General features: G+C 37.7%; 2 protein-coding genes across 3 annotated transcripts in view; one reads left to right on the forward strand and one right to left on the reverse strand.

The window, feature by feature from the left end:
• Nucleotides 1–3,622, reverse strand: part of LOC139948736 (integrin beta-PS-like) — a 44,772-nt gene extending 41,150 nt beyond the window's left edge. The window contains exon 1 of the mRNA XM_071947032.1: nt 3,374–3,622. Within this exon, the coding sequence (XP_071803133.1) occupies nt 3,374–3,452 (79 nt within the window). The 5' untranslated portion in view covers nt 3,453–3,622. The remainder of the gene's footprint in view (nt 1–3,373) is intronic.
• Nucleotides 3,623–6,329: 2,707 nt separating this feature from the next.
• LOC139948638 (RNA-binding motif, single-stranded-interacting protein 1-like) overlaps nt 6,330–24,869 on the forward strand; it is a 236,093-nt gene continuing 217,553 nt past the window's right edge. Inside the window, exons 1-2 of one of the 2 annotated variants that reach the window (XM_071946840.1) lie at nt 6,330–6,500; nt 11,160–11,516. In XM_071946840.1, coding sequence (XP_071802941.1) covers nt 11,262–11,516 — 255 coding nt within the window. In that variant the 5' untranslated portion in view covers nt 6,330–6,500; nt 11,160–11,261. The remainder of the gene's footprint in view (nt 6,501–11,159; nt 11,517–24,869) is intronic. The other variant, XM_071946841.1, reaches the window with a different exon arrangement.

Genomic DNA, 24,869 nt, shown 5'->3' on the forward strand with positions numbered 1-24,869 from the left:
AATCAAACCCTGAAACTGTAAGTTCAAGGGAGGTCCAATGCAGGGTAGGATTACAGGGGGCCAGTGAATATGCAGTGTGAAAAAGGACTCTCCTGGCCTTGGGTTACCAGGACTCTCTATTTTCTCAGTTCACAAGACGTAATACTGGGTCCGGCCATCTGGTGTGATTTTCCGTTATTACTTTAAACCTGCTCAAGTGAGCGTACACTACCGCTGCAGTTTGGTTTCTGTGGTGTCAAATTTGATCAGCTGAATAGAAAGTGATTTAATTAAAGAAACAGTGTGCATGCATCATCAGGCAGTTCTCAAACAAAATCAAGCCACATTGAGTTTCAAGACAAAGCTGATAAAAATATCAAAATTTATTGCTAATTTATTATTATGGTTCAAATTCTGCTCTAGTCATCTTTTCTTTGTTCAATCTCAAAACATAATTAACCCAGTCAGTTTCCCTTGTGGTTTATTATTTAATTTATTAATAATAATAACACTATAATAATTATTGCCTTTTATTGCCCTAATTATTGTACATTTCCTCCCAAGGACTGTACAACATGATATGACATGAATAAACCTGCCAAGGAACAGTTTCCTTGACATAAAGATACTGAATCCAATAAGCACTTTTTGTTTCTCTTCATGAACAATATGGAACTCTCCATCCCTTGAGCTCCTAGTGTTTTTTGAAAAGGGAAACAAAATCTTAAATTGTAAATGATCTTGTGATAAGCAACAATGACAGTGTCAAAGGTCGTGGGTTTGAATCCCACCTGTCTAATATGTCTCTGATTTTGTTTTCCAAAACTCTGTGAAAGTACTGAGTATACAGTGCTAACACTGTGGAAGTGGCGTGGCCGAGCGGTTAAGAGCACCGAATTCAAACTCTGGTGTTTCTGATCAGCAGAGTGTGGGTTCGAATCCCCAGCCGTGACACTGTGTCCTTGAGCAAGACACTTAACCATTGCTTCGTCCTGTGGATGGGACGTAAAGGTGTTGGTCCCATGTGTTGTGTAACGCATGTAAAAGAACCCAGTGCACTTATCGAAAAGAGCAGGGGTTCGCCCCGGTGTTCCTGGCTGTGGCTGCTGTATGCGCTGAGCACCTTGTAGACCCTTAAAAGGTGCTAAATAATTGGGTCTCAGAATTCATCACTGCAATAACCTATCTTTCTGAAAATTTACTCAGCGCCTTGAGTACCTTGTTTGGTAGATACGTGCACTATATAAGACTTCGATATTATTATTATTATTATGTTTAACACACATCGTTCACGATGTAAGGATAAAAGCAATGAAAATGTTTGGGTAGAACTAGACTGGCTGGAACAAGGTGGTCTCTGGAGAATAAAATGTGTTGACATACCTTTACCCTCTTTCAGGGTTGAATTTTACACTGGACCACTGAAAGAGAAACCACTGATTTCTTATTCACTGGACCACTGGAGCAACACCACTGATTTCAGTGCTGGGCCAGTAAACTCAAAACAGGACAAGTTCAGTGGTCTTGTTTATTGTTCAATTCTACATGTTTGTCTTAAAAAAGAATTGATGTTTAAATGTTGAGTTTAAGTGTCACAAATTTATTTGATTAATCCTGCTAGGAGTAGTATCACCCATAACACAGATTGAGATAAATCTACTCCATAAATCTTGGTATAGTAGTACTTTGTTCAAACATGGAGGTGAAACATGATAAAACCATGTTCATTTTTATTCTATCTAGTTTCTTTTCATTTTGGTTTTGGTTTTGTAAGTAAAATCTTGTTCCAGTCCCGAGTTTGAGCAACAGTCAGGGGCAGAAACAGTACACACTACTGCGGTCTACTCAGTGGATACCCTCCCCCCCAAACTTTGAGCCCTGCCTGTGCCTGTCTTTTATACATGTATCAAGTTAGACCCAGTAACGCTGTTATCCTTTTTTTGTCGAATTTGTCTTTATCCGATATATTATGACAAATTTTGAAAAAAGGAGTACAGCGCCCCAGTAAAGCCAGGTTCATACTTCCTGCAAATGCGATGCGAATATGATGCGAATGCGATGCAAATTTGACGTCACAACCCCTCTTTCACTGCCACATTCGCAAGAGAATTGTGCACAACTCAACTTAGTGCAAATTTCAGTGCGAATTTGTGACGTCAACATTCGTATCGCATTCGCATTCGCATTCGCAGGAATTATGAACCGGGCTTAATACTGGGTCTAATAATATCAAGTCTGATATGGAATAAAAAATACACAATTTCGTTTGGAGGCAGGCATTACAATACAAAGCAAATGTATTGTATAAGCTATGATATATGTGAGCCTACCTACACCTTTCTAAAATTACTTTTTTTTTTAAATAAAAATGGTAACTAACTTCAAGTTCAACATATAAATTATATTTCTTTTTTAACCACATAGTCGAATTAGTCCCGTAGCTTTTTTAGCATACTTTCGATCCAATCATGCGTTAGTTTGTATGATTATGACATACACATCATATGATCTATCATTTATCGAGCCATACTGCAACAGGTCAATACAACTTTCTACACAAAAACACACAAAGAACTCAAAATTAATTTAAACTCAAATTCAATTTTGGCATACCAAGATCCCATCATGCGTGAGTTGTATAGTGATTATGACATACATGATCTATCATTTATCAATAAATAAATCCCCTCATCGAGCCATACTGCAACCGGTCAATACAACTTTCTACACAAAAACACAAATTAGTCAAACTCAAAGAACTCAAATTTTAAAAGTCAAAATTTCAATTTATTAAAGCCATTGGACCCTTTCGGTACAGAAAAGGAAAAAAAGTTCACAGATTTACAAATAACTTACAGGGTTTACAGAAGGTAGTGGTGAAAGACTTCCCTTGAAATATTATTCCATGAAATGCTTTACTTTTTGAGAAAACAGTAAAACAATATAAATTCTCGTTAGCGAGAATTACGGATTTATTTTTAACACATGTCATGACACGGCGAAACGCGCGGATACACAGGTGGGTTTTCCCATTATTTTCTCCCGACTCCGATGACCGATTGAGCCTAAATTTTCACAGGTTTGTTATTTGATATAGAAGTTGTGATACACAAAGTGTGGGCCTTGGACAATAGTGTTTACCGAAAGGGTCCAATGGCTTTTTTAAAAAAATTATATTTTAACCATAGTGATAGTCCCGTAGCTTTTTTGGCATGCTTTGGATCCTATCATGCGTGAGTTGTATGGTGATTATGACATACATGATATACCATTTATCAATAAATAAATCCCCTCATCGAGCCATACTGCAACTGGTCAATACAACTTTCTACACAAAAACACAGCAAGCACTCAACTCCCAATAAAGTGTGGATGCCACACCGTTCGTTCTTACCTGGCGCAAGTTTGTCCTGCCCCAAACACGTAGCTGTCAACAAAACCACACATAAAATGCAGATGCGTCGGACCTTCATCTTGTAACAAAGTTTTAGTACTGAAATATGTCCTGATGTATATTTCCAACTATCAGATCATCGAAGCATAATCGTCTACACGACTTCAAAATGAGAACAAAATCGCAGACGAATTCAGTCGCTGACCGGAATTTTGACAATGCGCCTAGCCCAGACACCGCCGGTATTGATTTGATGGTAGCGTTATTACGTGTGCGGTATACGGTGAGTGGGTTGAGTTGCTTTTGAACATGGGTAGGCACCAGCCTTGAGAATTATTGTCACTGTGTGAAAAATGCTAGCATCCATTTACCACATAGAAGATGGCATTCTTGGACGATTGGACGTGAAACACAGGGGTGTTTTTTGTGCGGGTGAAATGGAACGGCGAACAAAGCATGACACCTTTCACAAAATAGCAGGAACTTTACCTGGGTGACCAATTTGCTTCCGGCACACTGTGTTTTTGTCACCTCAAAAGCTCTCCACACACATCATAATTGGATATTTTCATAATTTATGGACTGGCGATGGACTTAAAGAGAATTATTTTCAAGAACTACGTTGCAAGTAAAGATGGGCAGATGACGGCAATTCTCAGAAAATTGTGGTTGATAAATAAATAATGGGAACATGTCATGTGTAAGGAATGTGGTTGAAACATGTATAGGTTTCGAAAAGCAATGTTTACAGTTTAAAAAAAATTAAGATATTCATGGTAGTGCACGGTTTTCTTATAATAATGAAAACAGCTTTACGTCGAAATGAAATGACGTTATTTGTCTACCGTGTGTCTGTGTCATTAACGCGGTGTTAATTCCCTCACCTCGCAAGTTTTGATTGTTATTTTGTCCGGTGCTTTACAAATATTAATTACAACAAGAGGGCGGTATTTCGATTTTATGGTACGTGCGGCTGTTGCGCTCGTGATTGATTGCAGGTTACCATAGAGCTATATAAAAGCTCTATGCAGGTTACCCATAACTTACACATCATCATCACGCAAAATATTTTTCTTCTGAGGATTCATGTGTGATTCATGTGGTATGGATATGTGAATGTATCTTTATTAGGCCTACGTTTGGTAATGACTGAACATTACTGGAAATAAAAACTTTCTTGTTAAAGAAGTAGGTTGCATAATGCATTTTGAGAAACGTTTCACTTCAAACTAGCCTTTCTGCGGTTACGGGAAAAGATAATGTACTTAACCCCAAAATTTGAACCACAGTGGGTGACTGCTTAGTTTTCGGCAATAACAGATTATTAAAAAAACAAAAATAAAACACTACCATCACTTTTGAAATGTTAACAGGTTAGTTTTAAGGGTATGCAGACGAGGATCGTAACATCAGGACCGTGTTCACCGCAACTTTACAGCTAAAAGATTGAAACAAACGGGTTGCAATAAAATACTACCAAATTAATAATACTTTTCGACATCGCGATGTTCTTAACATTGGCCCGTCGTTATTGACGATATTATGCCAAAAGGCTTTAGTTTATTTATTGGGTGTCTTTCGCCTCCAGTATAGATTGATTTGATGTCTTGCTTTTCTTACTCCTGTAGTCATGAAGAAAGGGGTTTTGTTTGCAGGCCTTGGACAACATCGAGCGACGTGACTAAGGAACACACTTTGTATAAATATAAAATATTAAAACTTGCGACACACAGGGTTTATCACTGTGTTTTCTGGATATCATTATTTAAATTATCAGTACGTCTACGATTTCAGTAGGCTTTCATGATTAATTATACCCATTTAACATAAACACTTTGCTTAACTTCCATTGTATAAAGACCCACGGTCGAAAACCCAACTTTGATTGGAATGCGGTACTACACGGCAGTACAGTTTTTGAGAAGCCACAAGTCACTTGATCTTGCGAGTCCACCCCGCATGCTTGAAAACTGAAATTTCTTCGTTGTAAACTCTACAAAACAGTGTGATGTTTCCATAAGATGCTTTGCCGACTAATAAAATTCATATTCAGAATCAAACACCGGCCGAAACTGTCACGTAGATTTTGCATGAGGAAAACCAAGAAGCTAACACTTGTGTGTGTGTGTTGGGAGGGGGGGGGGGGGGGGTTCTTAAAAACACATGGTCCACCCCGCCGTGAGCTTCACTTTTTAAGTCACCAAAACAATAAACAACTTTGGAGAAAACAAATCGTCAAGTTTTTGGGTGAAACTGTTTGTTTGTCATTTTGTGCTTTTATTTTATCATCTTGTTTAGGCATACAATGACAGTTCGATTGTTTAGAAGGCAATGAAACATATATTGAATGATTGATTGCATTTATTCATAGCGCCGTCTGTTTACAGGTGTAAAAAAAAAAAACAGAACGAAGGTCTTGAAACCAAGACCAGCATGAGAGCAGGGTGACGTCACAACTATCTCTCTGCCAAAAGTAAACTTCATCAGATCGGCATGGGTGGTCTTTTATGTTATCCTATAATTGGACGCGTTCGTTATCTATAGTGAAAAGTCATGTTCACACCTCGGGCGGAAATGGGTTATCAACATTCAAGATAACAATTAACCGTTCTCAAGTTAGTGTCTGAGTTTTCCTCCCCCCAAAGACATTGGAGGAAATGAAACCACGCCCCACTAATTACGTTCCCTCTATATCTATTTGAAACAATTACGCCATCAGATTTGTGATCAGAAACATTAATTTGGTTTACTTTTTAGTAAAAACTTTAAACGTCACAGGCAGGCGGCTGTAGTTCTTTACTTTTTTGATGCGCTTCAAAAACTTTAGGAACTTAAAAGTTATAACAGCGCCCTCACTTGGTCAGATGTTTACAATGTTGTCATTTGACGTGCCCACATGCGTTTTTGACATTAGCTAGCAGCCAGGAGCCCCGCCAATCTGTGTAAAGAAGTCGACTACCACAAAAATTTTTACGTTTTACCAAATTATTGATCAAAGAAAAGCTTGTCATCCCAGGATTTTGCATTCAGATGTATTCGTCCTTGCATTAGTGCGTTTCAGGAACATTTTGGAGTAAACTGCGGCTGGAAATTCATGCAGAAACGAGGCACTTCTTTGGACTTATCGGTAAGAAAATATCGCCATGTCAGTTGTCTGTATACTATACTAGCGGCACGCAGCATATAGTGCATTGACCCCATGTTGTAGTTTGTTGATATTTATTGTTTACCCCCCCTTTAATTTGGGCATTACTCTGGTTTGTGTATGTTTTGGGCGACAGTACTTTTATTGCTAACTTAATAATAGACTGTCATAATAAACTGTCAGGCAGTTTTAACACATGTGTTTGTGTGTATAATAATGATGATGCATTTATTTATCTGAAATGTTGATACAACTTACAAGAGGTGAAGTTTGAAATGTTTTTAGAAATGTTGATACAACTTACAAGAGGTAAAGTTTGAAATGTTTTTAGATAGTAGATACTATTCTGAATGACACAGGCTCAGTTCATTGGGCAATGTTACAGCACATTGAACAGTGCATTCTTTGATTGGTGCACCAGTACAGTAGCCAACATTTCATGAAGTAGGCCTATAATTTTTGAGCAAGGATTTAAATAAGGTCTGGAACTCATACATGGTCTGCTTCCCATCTCATGAATATGATTCACAAAGTTATAAGTGTTGACGCAGAACCAGACTAACAATGTAACAGTAAAATTTCCAAGTCCCCCCCCCCTCCCCCCCCCCCAAAAAAAGTCACTGCAAAATGTACATTGCCAACTTACGTCAAAAAGTATGTTTTCCATAACCGAGATTTATAACTTGTTGCAGTCTAAAATTACCCCCCCCCCTCCACAATCTGGTCCTGGATAATTTAAGAAAGAAAGAAAAAGTTGTCAAAGAAAAGTCTTTTCTAAGAAAAGTAACATGGGATCCAGAATGTTTGTTTTAAGCAGCTTGAAATTGCTTTTATTTAGGAATGCTTTTCTCAAACATTTTCACCCCCCATAATTTAAAGATATCTTCCATACATGTTTGTCTAGACCTCAGATGGTATTAATTATATAAATGTAAGACAACGATTAACAGTTACACCCGTTTCCTTAGTGGACCAGAAGTCTGTCGTGTGGTATTTTGCAAGCATAAGGAAAATGTAGACAGTAATGCATGTCCTTTAATTTTTGCTCTCGTGTGAACTGTGAAAGGCTTATAGAAAGGAAGGAACTGCTTATTGGGCCAGAGAGTGATCGAAAGGGTTTCTACATTATGGGTGGTCTCTGTCACCATGATTAGTATGCATTAAGGTCAAGGTCAATCAAGATAATCTTGGAATGAAGTGTGAATCTATGAAGATATTTGTGACATTTAACTGTAAAAACCATGAAAATTTTTTTTTTTTATAGCGCCCCACAAAGAGCGGAGCGCTTTTCAATTTACATACAAACAATGCAATGACAAAGATAGAAAAAACAATACAAGCAAAAACCAAATTGACGGATTAAAAAAAAAAGAAGAGAGTTTTGAGTCTATTTTTGAACAGCTCCAATGTGTTGGCTGCCCGGATGTTAAAGGGAAGAGAGTTCCAGAGCCGGGGAGCAGCGACTTGAAAAGCATGATGTCCCGTACATGGCTTGGTTTGGGGGATATGTAGGCGTGTTTTGTCCAGTGATGAGCGGGTGGCATAGACGGATGTGTTGAAACATTGGGTTCAGTCTCTTGGAAAATCACAGAATTAAATTTTGGTGTCGTAGTCCATAGCCCAGTAGTATGCATTGATGTCAAGGTCAATGGAGTTCCTATTTGAATGAACAGCTTTTCGGTGACATTTCAAACCTTTGTTTGAACCTAGTGTTAACATTATAAATACTGAAACAACTTTTGTCTTTATAACGTTCAAGCTTTCCTGTACTCATTTAGTGTTATTTATTTATTTTATTTTTTATTTATTTTAAATCTTTAGACATACACTTGTAACTATTGTGTATGTCTAAAGTTTTGAAATAAATAATAAATAAAATAAATAAAAACACTAAATGAATACAGGAAAGCTTGAACGTTAGAGAAAGACAAAAGTTGTTTCAGTATTTATAATGTTTACACTGGGTTCACACAAAGGTTTGAAATGTCACAGAAAAGCTGAAATGTCTTAGCCTTAAGTCTTATTCTTAGGGCCTTGTCATACCTCAATGTTGGAGGCAATTTGTACGCAACCAACTGCAGTGCATAATTTAAAATGAACATTTTGGTAGCCCAGTCTGAGCATAGAGTAAAGTTCTGAGTATTTTTTCCAACCATGTTCTAACAGTGTCCCTATCTTAGAGAACAGTTAATTGCCTTGAACTGGTTTTCTGTAAATCGCCTCTTGGACATGGCCAAATGAGAAGAAGGCAAAACTAATTAGAATTGTTCTTCGGCAAGGGTCTTTCTCACGGTACAGTAAACCATTATAGATTAAGGACAGAGAGAGTAAACGTACATGGTACCATCACTTAAATTGTCAAATAATGTTGGTTTTGATGCGAAAAGCTTACATGCACATAAAAACATCAAGTCTGTCACATTATAATTACATGTTTTGAATGAGCCAATCGTTATTTTATGAAGCCCCTCTTACTTTAAGAAAATTCAGGCATTTTGGTTTCATGTAAAAAAGTAAATTGGAAAATAAATGAAGACCTGCAAAAGATTGAAAATTGCTTTAATGTGTGTGGTACAATGCTCCTATTAACGAGACGCATATTTTTGTACACTCTATATTTGTTCCATATAGGAAGTCTGAAGTTTTATTTTGGTATTCCTTGTTTCCTACCAGGATTGAACTAAATAGTAACAGCTGATCAGCTGATTGCCTTCAAGTTCTGTATTAAAATGGCTGTGCTGGCAGTTTGTGCTCATAAAGCATGCTAACTGACCCATCCTAGACCTTTGATCATCCATAAAGTTCCACAGTACACAGAAGACTTAGGTTCCATAAAATATGGTGACTATCATTGTAGCACTCTTATGAAGTTTCAGTGTGCCATAAACAACACCTTACACAGGGCCCCTCGGCTTTAGACCTGTTAAAAATCTTGATTGATTCTTATATATACAGGGATGTTAACCCTCCCCCCACAAGTGGTAAGCTTCAAGCTTAATTTTATTACTATGCTGGTGACACTGTCTAGCAAGCCATGTGATTCCCCCACTTTCCCCCCCCCCCTTCTGCGAAAAATGTGCAAGAGATTTCCGAAGAATCCCCATGAAATGTTGAACTGACTGCGGCAGTGTTTCAACGTTAATGACGCAGAGCCTGCGTAGATTGTCAGGCTATGACAGCTTCATACCCATGTGCAATAGCCAAGGTAGACACTACACCTGGTTGTGATGATGACAAAGTTTCGGCGACTTGACGTTCGCCGGAAGTGTGGAGGAAATTACACCATTTGTTACTTCCCAAATGATCAGGATGAACTTGACTGTCAAAGTTATCAGCCCATGTTGAGCAGCATTTGTCTGTTTTGTACTGACCAATTGGAATGTAATCATTATAAATATGATTTTAATGATATATTTAGAGGAAGGATAATTAAAATGTTTGGCAGTAGAAATGGGGAACAAGATATAGTTGTGACCCTTTAATTTTTTAGTATTATGACATCCATAAGAGTAAAACAAATACTAATGAGCATGTAACAAAATATTTATTGAGACTATTTGTGGTTGCAAACTGCTTACCAACCAACAGGACTTATGGTATAAAATGCAAAATATGTTTAGTGTGGCCTGGTGCAGAGCTGTAACACAGTAAGAAAGGTTGACATTTAAATTCTAACTTCCCCAAACCATTCAAATTTCTACTGCTTGCTTTGTTTGATTCTGTAAGACTAAGAACTGTTGCAGTATCCACGTTATGTATGCTTTGCATTGGATTAGGGCATGCCAACCAGACTTGAACAGTTTGAGTTTGAGTTACATTGGATTTGGTTAGAGTGAGGAAGGATCCTAGGAAATAACTGTACCACAAAAAGTGTTGATGAAAGTTGCGTTAATTTACTGCAATTCTGTCTCTGATCGATAGTGTCGGTAACCCTTGAGATTGTTTTGGTAAATATTTCTAGTTGCACAATATTCCTGATTAAACCATTTTCTTTGATTTAAACATTTTTTATGTGGAAAGGTATCTTGCTGCATGTAATATCATAATGTTAATCATTAAAAGTGCAGAATTTGATGGAATATCACAAATTATCATACCATAAACAAATTGTTCTTTCTAAAATTTGGCATCTGTTATGATGAAATTGTTCAGGTTTAATTTATTAATATCCTTAAAGAAAACACTTCTGAAAACAAAATGTTTTTCCGAAGTGTTGTCCATCTTTAAAACATTTTAGCGCTGCATGTACAATTAGGGATGATTCAACAGTGAATTATGGGTGACTCTTAACTGTAGAGATTCAATGACTTCAAGGCGCCTTTTTCATCAGATACGGCCAGCTGTGATTAAGAGAAAGGGGCTCGGACTGGGAGACTGTCATTTCATGTTGAGCCGGGTTACCTTTTATTATCATTGCTGTAAGAGAAAGGGGCTCGGACTTGTGGTCTGCCGCTTTGTTTGAAACCTTCCTCGTCTGTTCAGTGTTCACAAAAATGTAAGCAGAAGTTAAGATGAGAATTTTATAGAGTACTTGCGGATTGAGAGACGATGAAACGAGCATTTAAACAAATCACAAGTATTTTTGACTTTGCAGAGTGTTTGCAGAGTGTTTACTTATTTTTGTGTAAATTTTCTTTGCAGCGAGACTCACCCCTTCACAATCAAGCTGGACAATAACCGGACTATCGCATCACCGCCACACCTGCCTACCGCTTCAACATCATCACCCCAACGCTGATCAAGATGAGCAATCTTCCACAAGGGCATCACCAACAGCCTTTACCCCCGAGCTCAGACACCCCTCCAACAACCCATGAGGGTCTGGTATGCTCTCCGATTGTGCCTGTTCCTCAGCAGCAGAGCGGAGTTCTAGAAGGGGAAGAGGTAGGGCAGGTCGGTCACAATGGTGACACTTTGACAAGTCCGGCTATTGGTGACGGTGCTTATGACAGTGACAGGGGAAACAGTGTGACGAGTCCAGGGAGTGAGGACAGAAAGGTTAGTCAGGAACCGTCCTTTTGTTTTGCAACTCTTTCTTACAAGTTGTTTTGACGTCTTTTTAAACACCACTTGAAAATCAAGCTGCAGACTAAGGCAAAGTTTCAAATAGCTGCTCCAGTAGATACAGAATTGCTTAATTAATAAAAACATTTCTGGAAAATAATTCTCCAACAGGGATACAATAAGGCATTTTGGCTAATTGGCTTGTGAACCAATTTTTTTTGTGGTGAGCTAATTTTGTGCTCTGTGACTGTAATTCTTGTTTGGCCTATAATCCCCCTTTTGGGATGGATGTATCGGGCATGTAGGTTGTCCTTTTGGGGGCTTTATTAGCCCTCTTTAGGGAATGATGTTTTATACACTGTATAAATAAAGGAAGACATACATGGTAGTTCGATTTGGCACTACGTATTCACCTTTTGGGCTATTAACATGTACATGTTTGACTTGGTATCTCCATTTTGGGGCTGCCACCTTGTTTGCTATATGTAATTGAATGTAGGTATACACGGTACATGTAGCTCCATTTTCGGCCTGTGGTATCCATCTTTTGGGGCTTGTGTACATGAATCTACAGGCAGGCATGGTAAAATAGCTCTATTTTGGGGCTGTGTATCCACAAAATTTTTGAGTATTGAGGCTTAGTGAACATGAATGAAGGCATAGATCGGATCTCCATTTGGGGGCTGAGGTATTCACCTTTTGGGGCTAGTGTGCATGAATTAGGCATACATGGTTGCTCCATTTTGAGGCTGTGGTATCCACATTTTGGTGCTAGTGAACATGTACATGAATCAACTTCACATGAATGTAGGCATGCACGGCAGCTCCATTTTGGGGCTGTTGTAGCTCCTTTACATGTAGGTCTATTGTCCATGTCAGCCACCCTTTTGGGTCTAAAGAAAATATGATTACCCCCTAGGGACCAGCTTACATGGTCGATAATAAAAGTTTACCAAACTATTTTACAACACATATGATATCAGCGCTAAATACAAATTTCTTTCCTTTCCCAACTCAATGTCACTTATCCAAGTTTGTCTTGAAGGGGGTAGACTAATGCCCTCATCTGTCTTGAATTAATTGTGAGGTTTCACGGTCACTTCCGCTCTTCTCTACATCTCGGGGAGAGATTGTGAAACAAGTGAAGGTAGTTGTGACACATACCTCCATGTACCCCGCTGTAGGCGTTTCAGAGTGTGATTTTCTTTTTAATCAGAACGTTGAATAAAGGTTGTTTTATTTGCCCACTTATGCGTGCAGACTACAACTAATAGTAAACTAACAATTGACCTGTTTGTTGTACTTGGAGTGTAGTTTAAAGTACTCTACCCATATGACCACAATGATAACTTCAATAGCAATATAAATTCTTTTTATTTTTAAAGTGAAAGAATATGTTTAACTTCAATAGCAATATAAATTCTTTTCACTTTTAAAGTTGATAGAATATGTTTAACATTTCATCTGAAATAACTCTGTAAACTGAAACAACAGGTGATGGTTAAACCATATAACCCGTGAAAGTATTCTCATTATAACTTCTATAACACTAGCAATTTTTTCAACTTTTAAATTGATAGAATATGTTAAAATATCTATCTGAAAGAACACTTCAAACTGAAACAACAGGTGATGGTAAAACCATATAACCCATGAAAGTTTTCTTATTATAACATCAATAACACTAGAAATTCTTTCATAAAATTTATAGAATTTGTTTCAAGTATCTATCTGAAAGAACACTTAAAACTGAAACTATAGGTGATGGTAAAACCATTATAACCCATGCAAGTTTTCTTATTATAACTTCAAAAACACTAGAAATTCTTTCAACTTTCAAATTGATAGAATTTGTTTCAAATATCTATCTGAAAGAACACTTAAAACTGAAACAACAGGTGATGGTAAAACCATATAACACATGTAAGTTTTCTTATTATAACATCAATAACGCTAAAATTCTTTCAACTTTCAAATTGATAGAATATGTTCAAATATCTATCTGAAAGAACACTTCAAACTGAAACAACAGGTGATGGTAAAACCATAAACCAATGAAAGTTTTCTCATTATAACTTATGTTTAAAATATCTATCTGAAAGAACATTGTTAACAGAAACCATTGAGGTGATGGTAAAACCATATAAACCATGACAGTTTTCTCATTATACATTTTCTCATTAGTCTGATTTCCGATTTGTTTGACCTTGGAAAATCAGACAAATTGTGATTAGATAGCCTGAAAAGTCTATTAAAGCCTACACCATAGTAGGTCATCCCTTGTACTTGATAAAATTTTCCTGCTTAAACATATCTTTAGGAGAAATCGCCACTTGCAAGTTTAAGTTTGAGTAACATTTTAATGTTCTTTGAAAACTGCCAAGTATAATAAATTTAACATGAGTTTTGTAACCGTGGGCAATGCCTTGAAATTGTCATACCAGTCTCGCAAGGCTGTGCTTTGCACCTGTAGACTTTTCGCCGGAAAAACCCCCAATCCACTATGTCCTGGCTGGAACATTAAATGAGCTACAGGTGTATTTCACAATATTGAGTAATGAGTAAGCTAGCGAACATGTGCACATTGGAATGGATGTCGGTTCATGATAATGCCATGTTGGATGCTCGGTACCCGGCATACTGTTTTAACTGGTGTTTCCGGAGAATTAGTGAGCTTAACTTTGTGGTTTGGTCTGTTCGGAATGTCTTGATGTCATCATTATAATGAAACATTCATGAATTGGAGTTAACATGACAAACTTGAAGTATCAAATGTAATTAAATGTTTGGACCTTTTGATCAGGGCTATTACAGTGTGTTGTATACTGTTAATTCCCTTTTTTTCACTGAAAAAGTATTGAAAAGTTTTGAATAAGTTCCCTTTTTTATTTAAATTAGAAATGAAACCATTTATAACAGAAATTGATCTCTTAGAAGTTTAATTGTTTGATAAAAAAATATTATGTTGTGCAACTGTTTGTAATGTTAGTCCTATCCTTATGTGAAAGAAATTTCAAAGCTATATACCATGTAAGTTATTTCAGTGTATACAAATACTAGGTTGTCTTTTCCAAGTGTAATTTTGTTTAAACAGAATCAATGGATTGGCCAGTTGGCCTAATTGCATACAAACTACTTTTGTTTTACTTTGCTTGATGTATTAGTAGTATCTTTTGATTCCCAAGTGTATCAAAAGTACAACTTTATGAAACAGTCATTGCTTGTGATTTTCAGTGAAAATCAAACCAAGTTGATGGGTCTGACGTTTGCATAATTAATTTTCCAGATTGTTTGCAATATTTTGAATACATTTGTGGGTTGATACCCTAATTCGTGCTCAAGTGAGATACACATAAGGGACTTGACGCTTTAAAAAAGCTTAAGAAAACGGACTTTCGCTCGTCTTGTACTTTTTCCAGCAAACTTGAATCCTCCGTGGATGAAGATCCTCTAGATTACTTCCCAGGCAGATTTTTAAGTTTAAGCGTCTCGGTAAAATCAGTCTCCAAATCTCAGTTACGGTTCCTCTTTGAATTGAGCACAGAAATTGAAACTCTCGTTTTCCTGCTCTCCTCTTCTTGAAAACTGGAATGATTTTCTTTAAGTTCACGGCTGTCTCTCAGCATCAGTCCCCTAAGACATTGGGAAACAGAGGAAGGACGTTGTTAAGGGGGAGCATCCGGCTGGTGCTAGGAGCAAGGCTGAACACCCAGTGGGCTCTTGTTGAAGTTAGGATAACTTCAGCTGGCTGATGTTAAAGTGAAAATACACCAGCTGTATTTAAATCATTAAATTATTTTAAAACAAACTCTTTTGGGGGGTTTGATTGTCATGGGTAATTGTCGAAGACTTGTATTCGCACTTAATGTAACCCAACAATACATATAGGCCTATATGGAACAATAGGGTCTAAACCTGTGAAAGTTTAAAAGGTTTAAAATAGACAAAAAATCCCCTTAACGTTTTCGCTTTTTTAAGACATGGGACCTAATAAATATCCACCTGTTTGCGTGAAGACAAAAGGGAGTTACTGTAGCATTTAAGGTTAAGAACCTTTTTTTGCTGGTCCTTTCACAAATGATTCACCACTGGGAGACGATGAGAAGGACAGGTGGCTTCTTCTTGCTGCTTACAGGGGGAGGGGGAGGGGAGGAGGAGGGTGCACTAGTGCACATCTACAGCTTTGACAATTCTCATCAAAGCCTGTTCATCATGTAGATAAGGTATAAACTCATTGGATGCATAAAAACACTGGGGCAACCTCCTTCTCTTTGCATAGGTTAGGGTTCTGTTACAAGCATGAATAGTTTTTATTCAACACATGGGTCCTACATCTTTACACCCCATCAAAGGATAAAACAATAATGTTTGAGTGTATTGTTAAAGGCAGTGGACACTATTGGTAATTACTCAAAACAATTATCAGCACAACACCTTACTTGGTTAAAAGTAACGGGGAGAGGTTGATAGTATAAAACATTGTGAGAAACTGCTCCCTCTGAAGTGACGTAGTTTTTGAGAAAGAAGTTATTTTCATCGAATATGATTTAGAGACCTCAGATTTAGAATTTGAGGTCCCGAAATCAAACATCTGAAAGCACACAACTTCGTGTGACAAGGATGTGTTTTCTTTCATAGTTATCTCGCAACTCCAATGACCAATCGAGCTCAAATTTTCACAGGTTTGTTATTCTATGCATATGTTGAGATACACTAACTTTGAAGACTGGTCTTTGACAATTACCAAATAGTGTCAAGTGTCTTTAAGGACACAAGTGCCAAGACCAGAACTTGAACCCACACCCTACTTAAATACCAGAGCTTATAAGTCCAGTGTGCGAAACAGCTTGGCTGGGACCTGGAAACTTCTGCAGAACAGACACTCAAAATGCTAAGCAGTAGATTTTGTCTAAATCTTGCTCAGTTAATAAAAGTGAAGGACTGACTGCCTGGGCTTATATTTCAGTCAAGTAACAACAGTATTGTGTATCAACAAAATGTTTGAGCATGGTGTCAGACTGAGGTGGGTATTTCAATGCAGTCAGCATTTGCTCTATGATTAGACCTAGTCAAAATGTTCCCCTAAGGCTAGGGTCTTACAAAAATAACATAATGGGCCTATACTGCCATACCTCTTGCTTCTTTGCCTCCATTAATGTGCCAACTTGAGTATGTAAAAAATGTGTTTGTTCAAAATTGTCCAACTACTTACTGATTTGAAAGGGGAAAATAATTTTCCTCAAAAAAGTGCTAGGGAGACTGGTTCACATAGTTGTTTTACATAGCAGAAAAATCGTGCTTAGAAAATATCTTGGCTTAGCCAGAAATGAGTGGGGCACCAGGCATTGCAATGTAAAATTTGCTTCTAAGCAAGGTTAATATGTGCTTGCCAATTTTGTTTGTATTCACAAGCTTTACATTTTTACGTTTTTAAAAAACAAAAAGGAAACTTTGAAGTTTATTAAGAAGTGATTATCCCATACTGCTAATGAAATAAACTTACTTTCATTTAAAATAATAGCAAAAAGGCAAGAAAGTATTGTAGCTTCAGATGACCTTCTATCTAAATAACCACTTTCTATTTTGATTACTGCAATCAAAATAGGCACACACTATGCAGAAAGCGCGAAGGAAACATCTTGAGAAAATTTCACCATTTTTGTTGCGCTATCTAAGTTGTGACTAGTTTGTTTGTGTGGTGTATTAATTTAAGATGGGTCAGTCTGAGATGGGTACTCATAATAGTCTTCCATATCCAGTGACCTTTGACCTGTCCTATAAAGCTGTCTTCAAAAAGTGACAAGTAATAAGTAGTTTAGAACATAAAACTTTGAGTTTGACTTCAAGGTGTGACAAGTAAATAAGAATATTCATCAAGGATAACTTTGAAATTGACTGGCTTTTGACTGGCTGAATAAAAAACCCAATCTAAGGTTAATAATTACTGGATGTGTTTTATTAGGCCTAACCTTGGAGTATTGTAGAGTGTGTGTGGTCATGCGTTTTAGTACATTATCAGCATTTCACTGGATAGGGTCTGGTATGTGGGACAGCCATTATCTTGGAGTTGAAAGGTGATCCCTGCAAAGTGGAATGTATAAAATGCAAGCCTTGCATTTTGAGTTGACTTGTAATTGTTTGTGTTATGACTGTGCTTGGAGATCTATACTGAATAAATTTACTCATTTGTACAAGTGAAGTGAAAGTTCTTTTAAGAAGTTCTATTCAGAATGTCTTAAGGTTTAGAAGTGGGACGTTGCAACGGGGAATCAAAGCCAAGACCAGGCCATAATGGCCTTCTTAACTCCTTTAGTGAGGTAACAAATAATTAGTTTGCAAAAATAGGATACATGGCCCACAGATATCCCATGTTACATGTATCAACTAGACTCCAAAACTATTGGCAAACGGTTCCCCCCCCAGTGCAAGGGGTCCAGATCAAAAGACAATTTCACTGCTTTAAATAATGCACAGTTTTATTGAGCACATGGGCAAGGCAAGTTTCTTTGTAGAAAATAGGTCCATTTTGGAACTAAGAACTTTTTTGGTGATTAGTTTTAGCCGCAAATTATTGTAATCCTTTTTTTTTTATCCAGTTCTTTAAATTATACATTTTTAATAAAGGTGATATTAGCTGATTAACAACTGGAAGTTGTTTAGAGATGACATATCAAAGAAAATCACTTAGTTAACACCATGCACTTTGTTTTAGCACTCTAGAAAACTGTCACTATAATCATCTGACAATGATGTGTGGTAATAAGCACATATATGCAGGAATTACAATCACTCCAGCAATGTTTGACAGTAGTTCTATCCCCACTTCATATCAAGTAAAAACGAAAATTTATAAATTCCGACTGGAAGCTAACCACAAACTTTCGCGATATGCCTAAGCAGTTTCTCTGCCTTGCCGATCAAGCCCTTCGATGACAGATCTCAAGTGCTTTTAGTTTTTAGCAAGTCATGAAGCGTAGAGGAAGGATGGTGAAGAAAGTCATGGCGAGGAATACGACAATCCATGGATGGACTGTTTCTATGGAGTTAAATCCCTAACCCGAGTCGATCTGTTTCCGATAAGAAAAGAGCCCAGATTGGTTGTTTCCCCTTTGTGGTTATCCTCTAATGAATCAAATTGAAAGCAGATCTGAAGTTCATTTACCAAATGCTCAGAGCCTTTTAAAAGTCCTGCATTATATGTTAAAGGCAGTGGACACTATTGGTAATTACTCAAAATAATTATTGGAATAAAACCTTTCTTGGTGACGAGTAATGGGGAGAGGTTGGTGGTATAAAACTTTGTGAGAAACGGCTCCCTCTGAAGTGCCATAGTTTTCGAGAAAGAAGTAATTTTCCACGAATTTGATTTCGAGACCTCAGATTTAGAACTTGAGGTCTCCAAATCAACCATCTAAATGCACACAACTTCGTGTGACAAGGATTATTTTTCTTTCATTGTTATCTCGCAACTTCGATGACCGATTGAGCTCAAATTTTCACAGGTTTGTTATTTTATGCATATGTTGAGATACACCAACTGTGAAGGCTAGTCTTTGACAATTACCAATAGTGTCCACTGCCTTTAACTGTGCTGTATGCACATGATCCAGTAGTTCACAGATCATGGGGTTGGGAAAAGAAAATGGGTTGTTCAGTCGAGTTCATGATGTAACATATTTTTCAACAATTTAAGTGGTTCAAGAGGGGAGTTTAGGAGTAGGTATGGTAGGACAGTGGTGTAAAGGGATACTTAAAGTCACCTGGAAATAGAAGTTTTTTTTTCAAACAAGAGTATATGCTTACGAAGAATAACACAATTTTTTTAGTAATTGTTTGTCACGATTTATATGTTTAAAAATATATATGAAGTTGTTTGGGGGGCTGACTCCGCCTACCCCTTTTGTGACGTCATTCAAGGCAGACTTTGCCTGCAATGCGTATCGTAAACACACGTGCAAAGTACATGTACGTCCAAGTCGTGAGTTGGTACATTTCAAAAAGTGTTTTTCTGCATTCAGCAGCAATACACCTGGTCGGCATTGCCGGTAAAAGCAAAAAAACAAAATTTTTGAAACGTACAAACTCACGACTTGTTCCGTACATGTACTTTGCAATTGTGTTTACTCTACGCATTACAGGCAAAGTCTGCCTCGATTGACGTCACGAACAGCGCCTCTCGGGTCGGGGTCTACTCTTAAATTTGTAAATAACATAAGAACTGATTTTTTAAAACCTTAGTTAACTGTTTATTCACATTCAATTCATCAAAACACATATATCAGTGACAAAAGCTTTATTTTGAAAAAATACCACTTCCAGGTGACTTTAATGCTGTTGTTGTATGGGGGGAGGGGGGAAATGAGGGTTTCAGAGAGGGTAGAAGAGCATATAATGTGGCTCTATCCCCCCACAGGCCTGACGCTTCATGGAGGCAACGAAGGCTATTGCCTTCATGCCCCTGGTCATTGCCTTAGTGGGGAAATGCTCCTGTAGAAATTTCCTCATAGGGCTGTCCTTTACCAAGGAGAAAATGCCTTGGTGCCATTTTCCTTTTAAAAACAAAGCATACATGCCCCCCTTATCAGATTGAAGGGGTGCAGGTTGTTGTATGGAAAGATGTGTTTGGTTATGGATCGGCAGTTAAAATTATTAAATATAGGTTTGACTTTGGGGGTCAAGGGAAGCTATGAAGAAAGGGTCAGAGTCGTAAATTATTATTCTTCTTTGTAAGGTAATTCCGTTTGAACTTATATAGTGCACACTAACAATAGGTCCGCTGGCTTTTTTCCAAGATATTTTTGGAGTATCAATTGTTGCAATGATACTCCAAAATAGAACTCCCCCAATGCCAACAAAGGGATGACGGACAATCCAGCTTTGGCCTGTTTAGCGTCTCCTAGACTCTGAAGATTTTCAGGTCCCAGGTTCTAGTTGGACGACAGCCCACTATTACAGATCCCAGCCTACCATGCCAAGTTGACAAAAAAAAAGTAGTTCATAAATCACCACTTCACATGCATTCTGATCAATGAACTTTCGTTTTCCAATACATTTACTCCAACCACAGAGCCAAAAACCTGGCAGTGCATGCAGTAATTGTAGATTGCCCTTGTTGTAGAGCTTCCACATTCCTGCGGTTTGTTAGATTAGGAGGGTAGTGTTTGTGGTTTTTACCAACAAGTGGTTGTGGTGGTAGCTGTTGTTGACCTGCTATTGGAGGTGCCTGGTTGGGGTGATTCCCCTGTAGTGTTCGCAAACACCAAGTAGTACGCCTTCTTGTAGTACTAATACTAGTAGCAACAGGTTGTGTGTGAAAGATGGAATTTGCTTCTTTTACTGTGTAGTGTTTAGATAAGATTATCCCACTTGAAATGGTTTCATTTGTAGTGCTTCTTTTTACTGAGCAAATACAGAACTCATACAAATCTACTTTTATGAAAGGATATGCCGTTTGGACAGCATCGAAGCAAAAGCATACAAGCATTACGTTGTATACCTGGTTTTGTTTCTGTAAAACTTAAACATGGAGGTCTCAACCTTCTAACATTTTTTTAATGAATTGAATTTTACCAAACTGAGGTTTGAAGTGTTAAATAAGTCTTTCTTCTTTTTAGTCCTTACATTTTTCTTAGGAATTAAATAGCGGCTGCAGCTATGACTGCGGCTATTTCTAAAGGGTGTGTACTGGCATCATGCTTTAACACATGCTCACTTGACAATCGAGCTAAGCCAGAAACATTTACTCTACTTGTTGTGCTGCATTTTTCATTACACTGTGTCCCCAGGATTTTCCCCTCCATTTGCCCAATTTAGTGGTTAATCCAATGAGACAGCGCCCTCTCTTGCTGCCGTGACCCTTCACACGCTCCCTCTGATCCCCCAAACAATTCCTAGCTTATTTTTTTCCCAACACCATACTTTTTTCCCCTTCCATCAATCCCTCATTGTTTGATTCAGTAATTTCCACTCGGCTCATTCATGACAGATGACTAACTCAACCAATCGTAAACTACATTGTAACTTCATTGTTCTCAATAGGAACCAACAGTTCATGTCAACCCTTGGGCCATTGCACACAATGATTTGCCCTATGCCTACCTATTAACACTTTTTTCCCCAATTGAGCATAAATCATGCATAGCCTTTCTAGTGACCATGGTCCTATAAATTGAACACTGGTTACAAATACTTTATCTGCATGCAAGTATGACTAAAGAAGTCAAATTCTTTAAGTTCAACTTTTTCAAGACACTACAAGTGTTAGAATACATTTTTTAAACAAAATTGCAAGGACATCCAAATCAAAATAGAAGCTTTGCTGTTTCTTTTTGAAAATTATGTTAATTGAGGAAAAGAGAGGTGGAAGGGCAGTTGGAAAAACAAACATGCAGGTTGAATTCAAAACCAACTTACTCATCAGTTAGGGCTTTGAAAATTCCGTTTAATTGGTCATGATCATATAAGCCAATTATCAAAACCTTCACATACTTTAACCTCAAGCTTCCAGGCTGAATATAAAACAACAATATTTGTATTTATCTGCGAATTTATTATTAAAAAAATAGGCCTTTGTGTTCTTATTTCATTTTGGGGGTAAGGGTTGAAAATGTGTCAGTTACTTTATGAACTTGAAGGTTCAATTTCTAGCTTCAGTTGAGTTGAGAAAATTGTGGGTTACCTTTTTTACCCTGTGAACTTTTGACTGAGGAATGTACCATGTGGGCTGTCATCCATCAGGGTGTTTTGTTTATAAGATGGAGACACTCAAGGGACTTCTGGAGGGTCAATAAGTTGATTTGGAGACCCTTGGCTGAAACATACTTCGTAGATCCTCTGCTTAGAGTCTGGACTGCTTGCCAAACTTGTTTTGTAAAAGTTGCAGATATTATTAGGCAAAACTGTTTAGCACTGTTGTCTTGCTTGCACTTAATTTACCACCAGTGAATGAAAATCTCCCAACCTTGTATATCTTTAAAGGCAGTGAACACTATTGGTAATTACCCAAAATAATTATTAGCATAAAACCTCACTTGGTAACGATTAATGGGGAGAGGTTGATGGTATAAAACATTGTGAGAAACGGCTCCCTCTGAAGTGACATAGTTTTCGAGAAAGAAGTATTTTTCCACGAATTTGATTTGGAGACCTCAAGTTTAGAATTTGAGGTCTCGAAATCAACCATGTAAAAGCACACAACTTCGTGTGACAAGGGTGTTTTTTTCTTTCATTATTATCTCGCAACTTCGACGACCGATTGAGCTCAAATTTTATGCATATGTTGAGATACACCAAGTGAGAAAACTGGACTTGGACAATTACCAACAGTGTCTACTGTCTTTAAAGGGAGGTTATACTTTGGTAACTGATCATTAAAAAAATTATTGACCTCAAAAACTTGCTTTAGGTAAGAATCGCTGCTGTTGACAATGTATAACTTTTTGAGACATAATTCCCTTCGTAAGGAATGTGATTTTTAGAGAGAGGGCATTCTAAAAGCATTTTGATTGTTTATATTCCAATTTGGGATTAATCTTCCTGGGTAAATTGCTCAAGATTTTCATCAGGGCTTGTGATGTTTGGGGATCTCTCATAACATAAATAAAACATAAATAAAATGTCTTCATGCATTGTTCGAACAATTTGGTGCACACAAATGCGAGGCTTTCATTGATGCTATACACAATGTAGCCCACATGTAGGCCTACACATACCAAGGCAGACACTAATGTAAATTGAGGTTTCTTGGCAAATTCCCGAAACTAGGTAAACCATGGACAAATAGGCCTACATAATAAGTCCGCTGCCACCAACTCTAGCATGCCAAAGTTCCCATTAGCTCTGCCCACAATTCATGCTAATTAGGCTACCATTAAGCATGTATACAGACACTACAGACCCTTATATAACGCAAAATGCTGCTGATATGCAACGATCATGCACACGTTTTTATGCACCAATACCAAGGGGTCTATTGGTTGGCAAAGGCTATAGAGTGGGCCTAGATCGATGCACCAATGTGTGTGGGTCTTGTCACATCAGCCCTTAGTCTTGACCCAATATGTCAGTGATCGATAGGGGATAGTGTACTACTATAGACCTTTTCGCAAATACCGGGGCGCGTGCGTAATTTGGAATTAGGTGCATTGTGGTCTTGCTGGTATCCAAATTTGATCCATATCTATCCCACAATGCACCTCATTCAACAGTCTGCGCTTGCGCATTGGTATTTGCGATAAGGTCTATGCTCAGTTGTAAATCGCTAACAGTGCGCCCTCCTATGGTATGATTTAACCAGTTAGTGCAAGGAAGTTGGCTAAGTCATATCGCACTAGGGCGCGCTGTAGAGATTTGCAACGTTCCCTGGCTGGGCGTAGTACACAATCCACTATCGATCCGTGACGTCTTGGGCCAAGTCTACCCTTCACCAGAAGGAATAACTTTCCCTCAAACCAGTAGGGTTAGTTTCATATTTAGGGCAGTATTTTGGTACATGATTGTTAGAAGACCTTCATTACTACCTCCAGGAATTAGGAGTTTCTAAAATGAGTTGAAGGTAAGAAGCCGAGGTCACAAAGCCATTATTCTCTCAGGAGAACCCTGCTGTCATGTCACCGTTAATATAGATTGCAAAGATATATTGACTGATTTTAGAATCTCTCATAAGGTCATCAAACTAAACAAGAAACACAGTCAAAACATTATTAACAATACCCATTGTTTAAAAAATGTTTGTGAAACACCACATACTCGATTTACTCTGGGAAAATCTGTTTACATCATGAACCAGTTTTGTCAGTATTTCCACGTCAATACATTACCCATGAGATACCTACTACACATGAACCTGTAGTCCCCTATATATCAATGTGAAAGGGGTCAAGCCAACATTTGGCAACAGGGCCTACCTTAATTAAAGACACTGGACACCTTTGGTAATTGTAAAAGACCAGTCTTCTCACTTGGTGTATCTCAAAATATGATGCACAAAATAACAAGCCTGTGAAAATTTGAACTCAATTGGTCGTCGAAGTTGCGAGAGAATAATGGAAGAAAAAAACACGCTTGTCGCACGAAGTTGTTTGCTTTCAGATGCTTGCTGAGGTCTCGAAATCCATTCAAATGTTTTAGTTAAGACGACGTCTTTCTCAAAAACTATGTTTCTTCAGAGGGAGCCATTTCTCGCAATGTTTTATACTATCAACAGCTCTACATTGCTCGTTACCAAGTAAATCTTTAAGCTAACAGTTTATTTGATTAATTACCAATAGTGTTCAGTGCCTTTAAATCGTACTTGTAAATTGAATGTACTAGCAAAGGATGATCACTATGATGAATAAATGTTGAGGT

The sequence above is a fragment of the Asterias amurensis genome, chromosome 16 (genome assembly GCF_032118995.1).
Source record: "Asterias amurensis chromosome 16, ASM3211899v1".
NCBI lineage: Eukaryota > Metazoa > Echinodermata > Asteroidea > Forcipulatida > Asteriidae > Asterias > Asterias amurensis.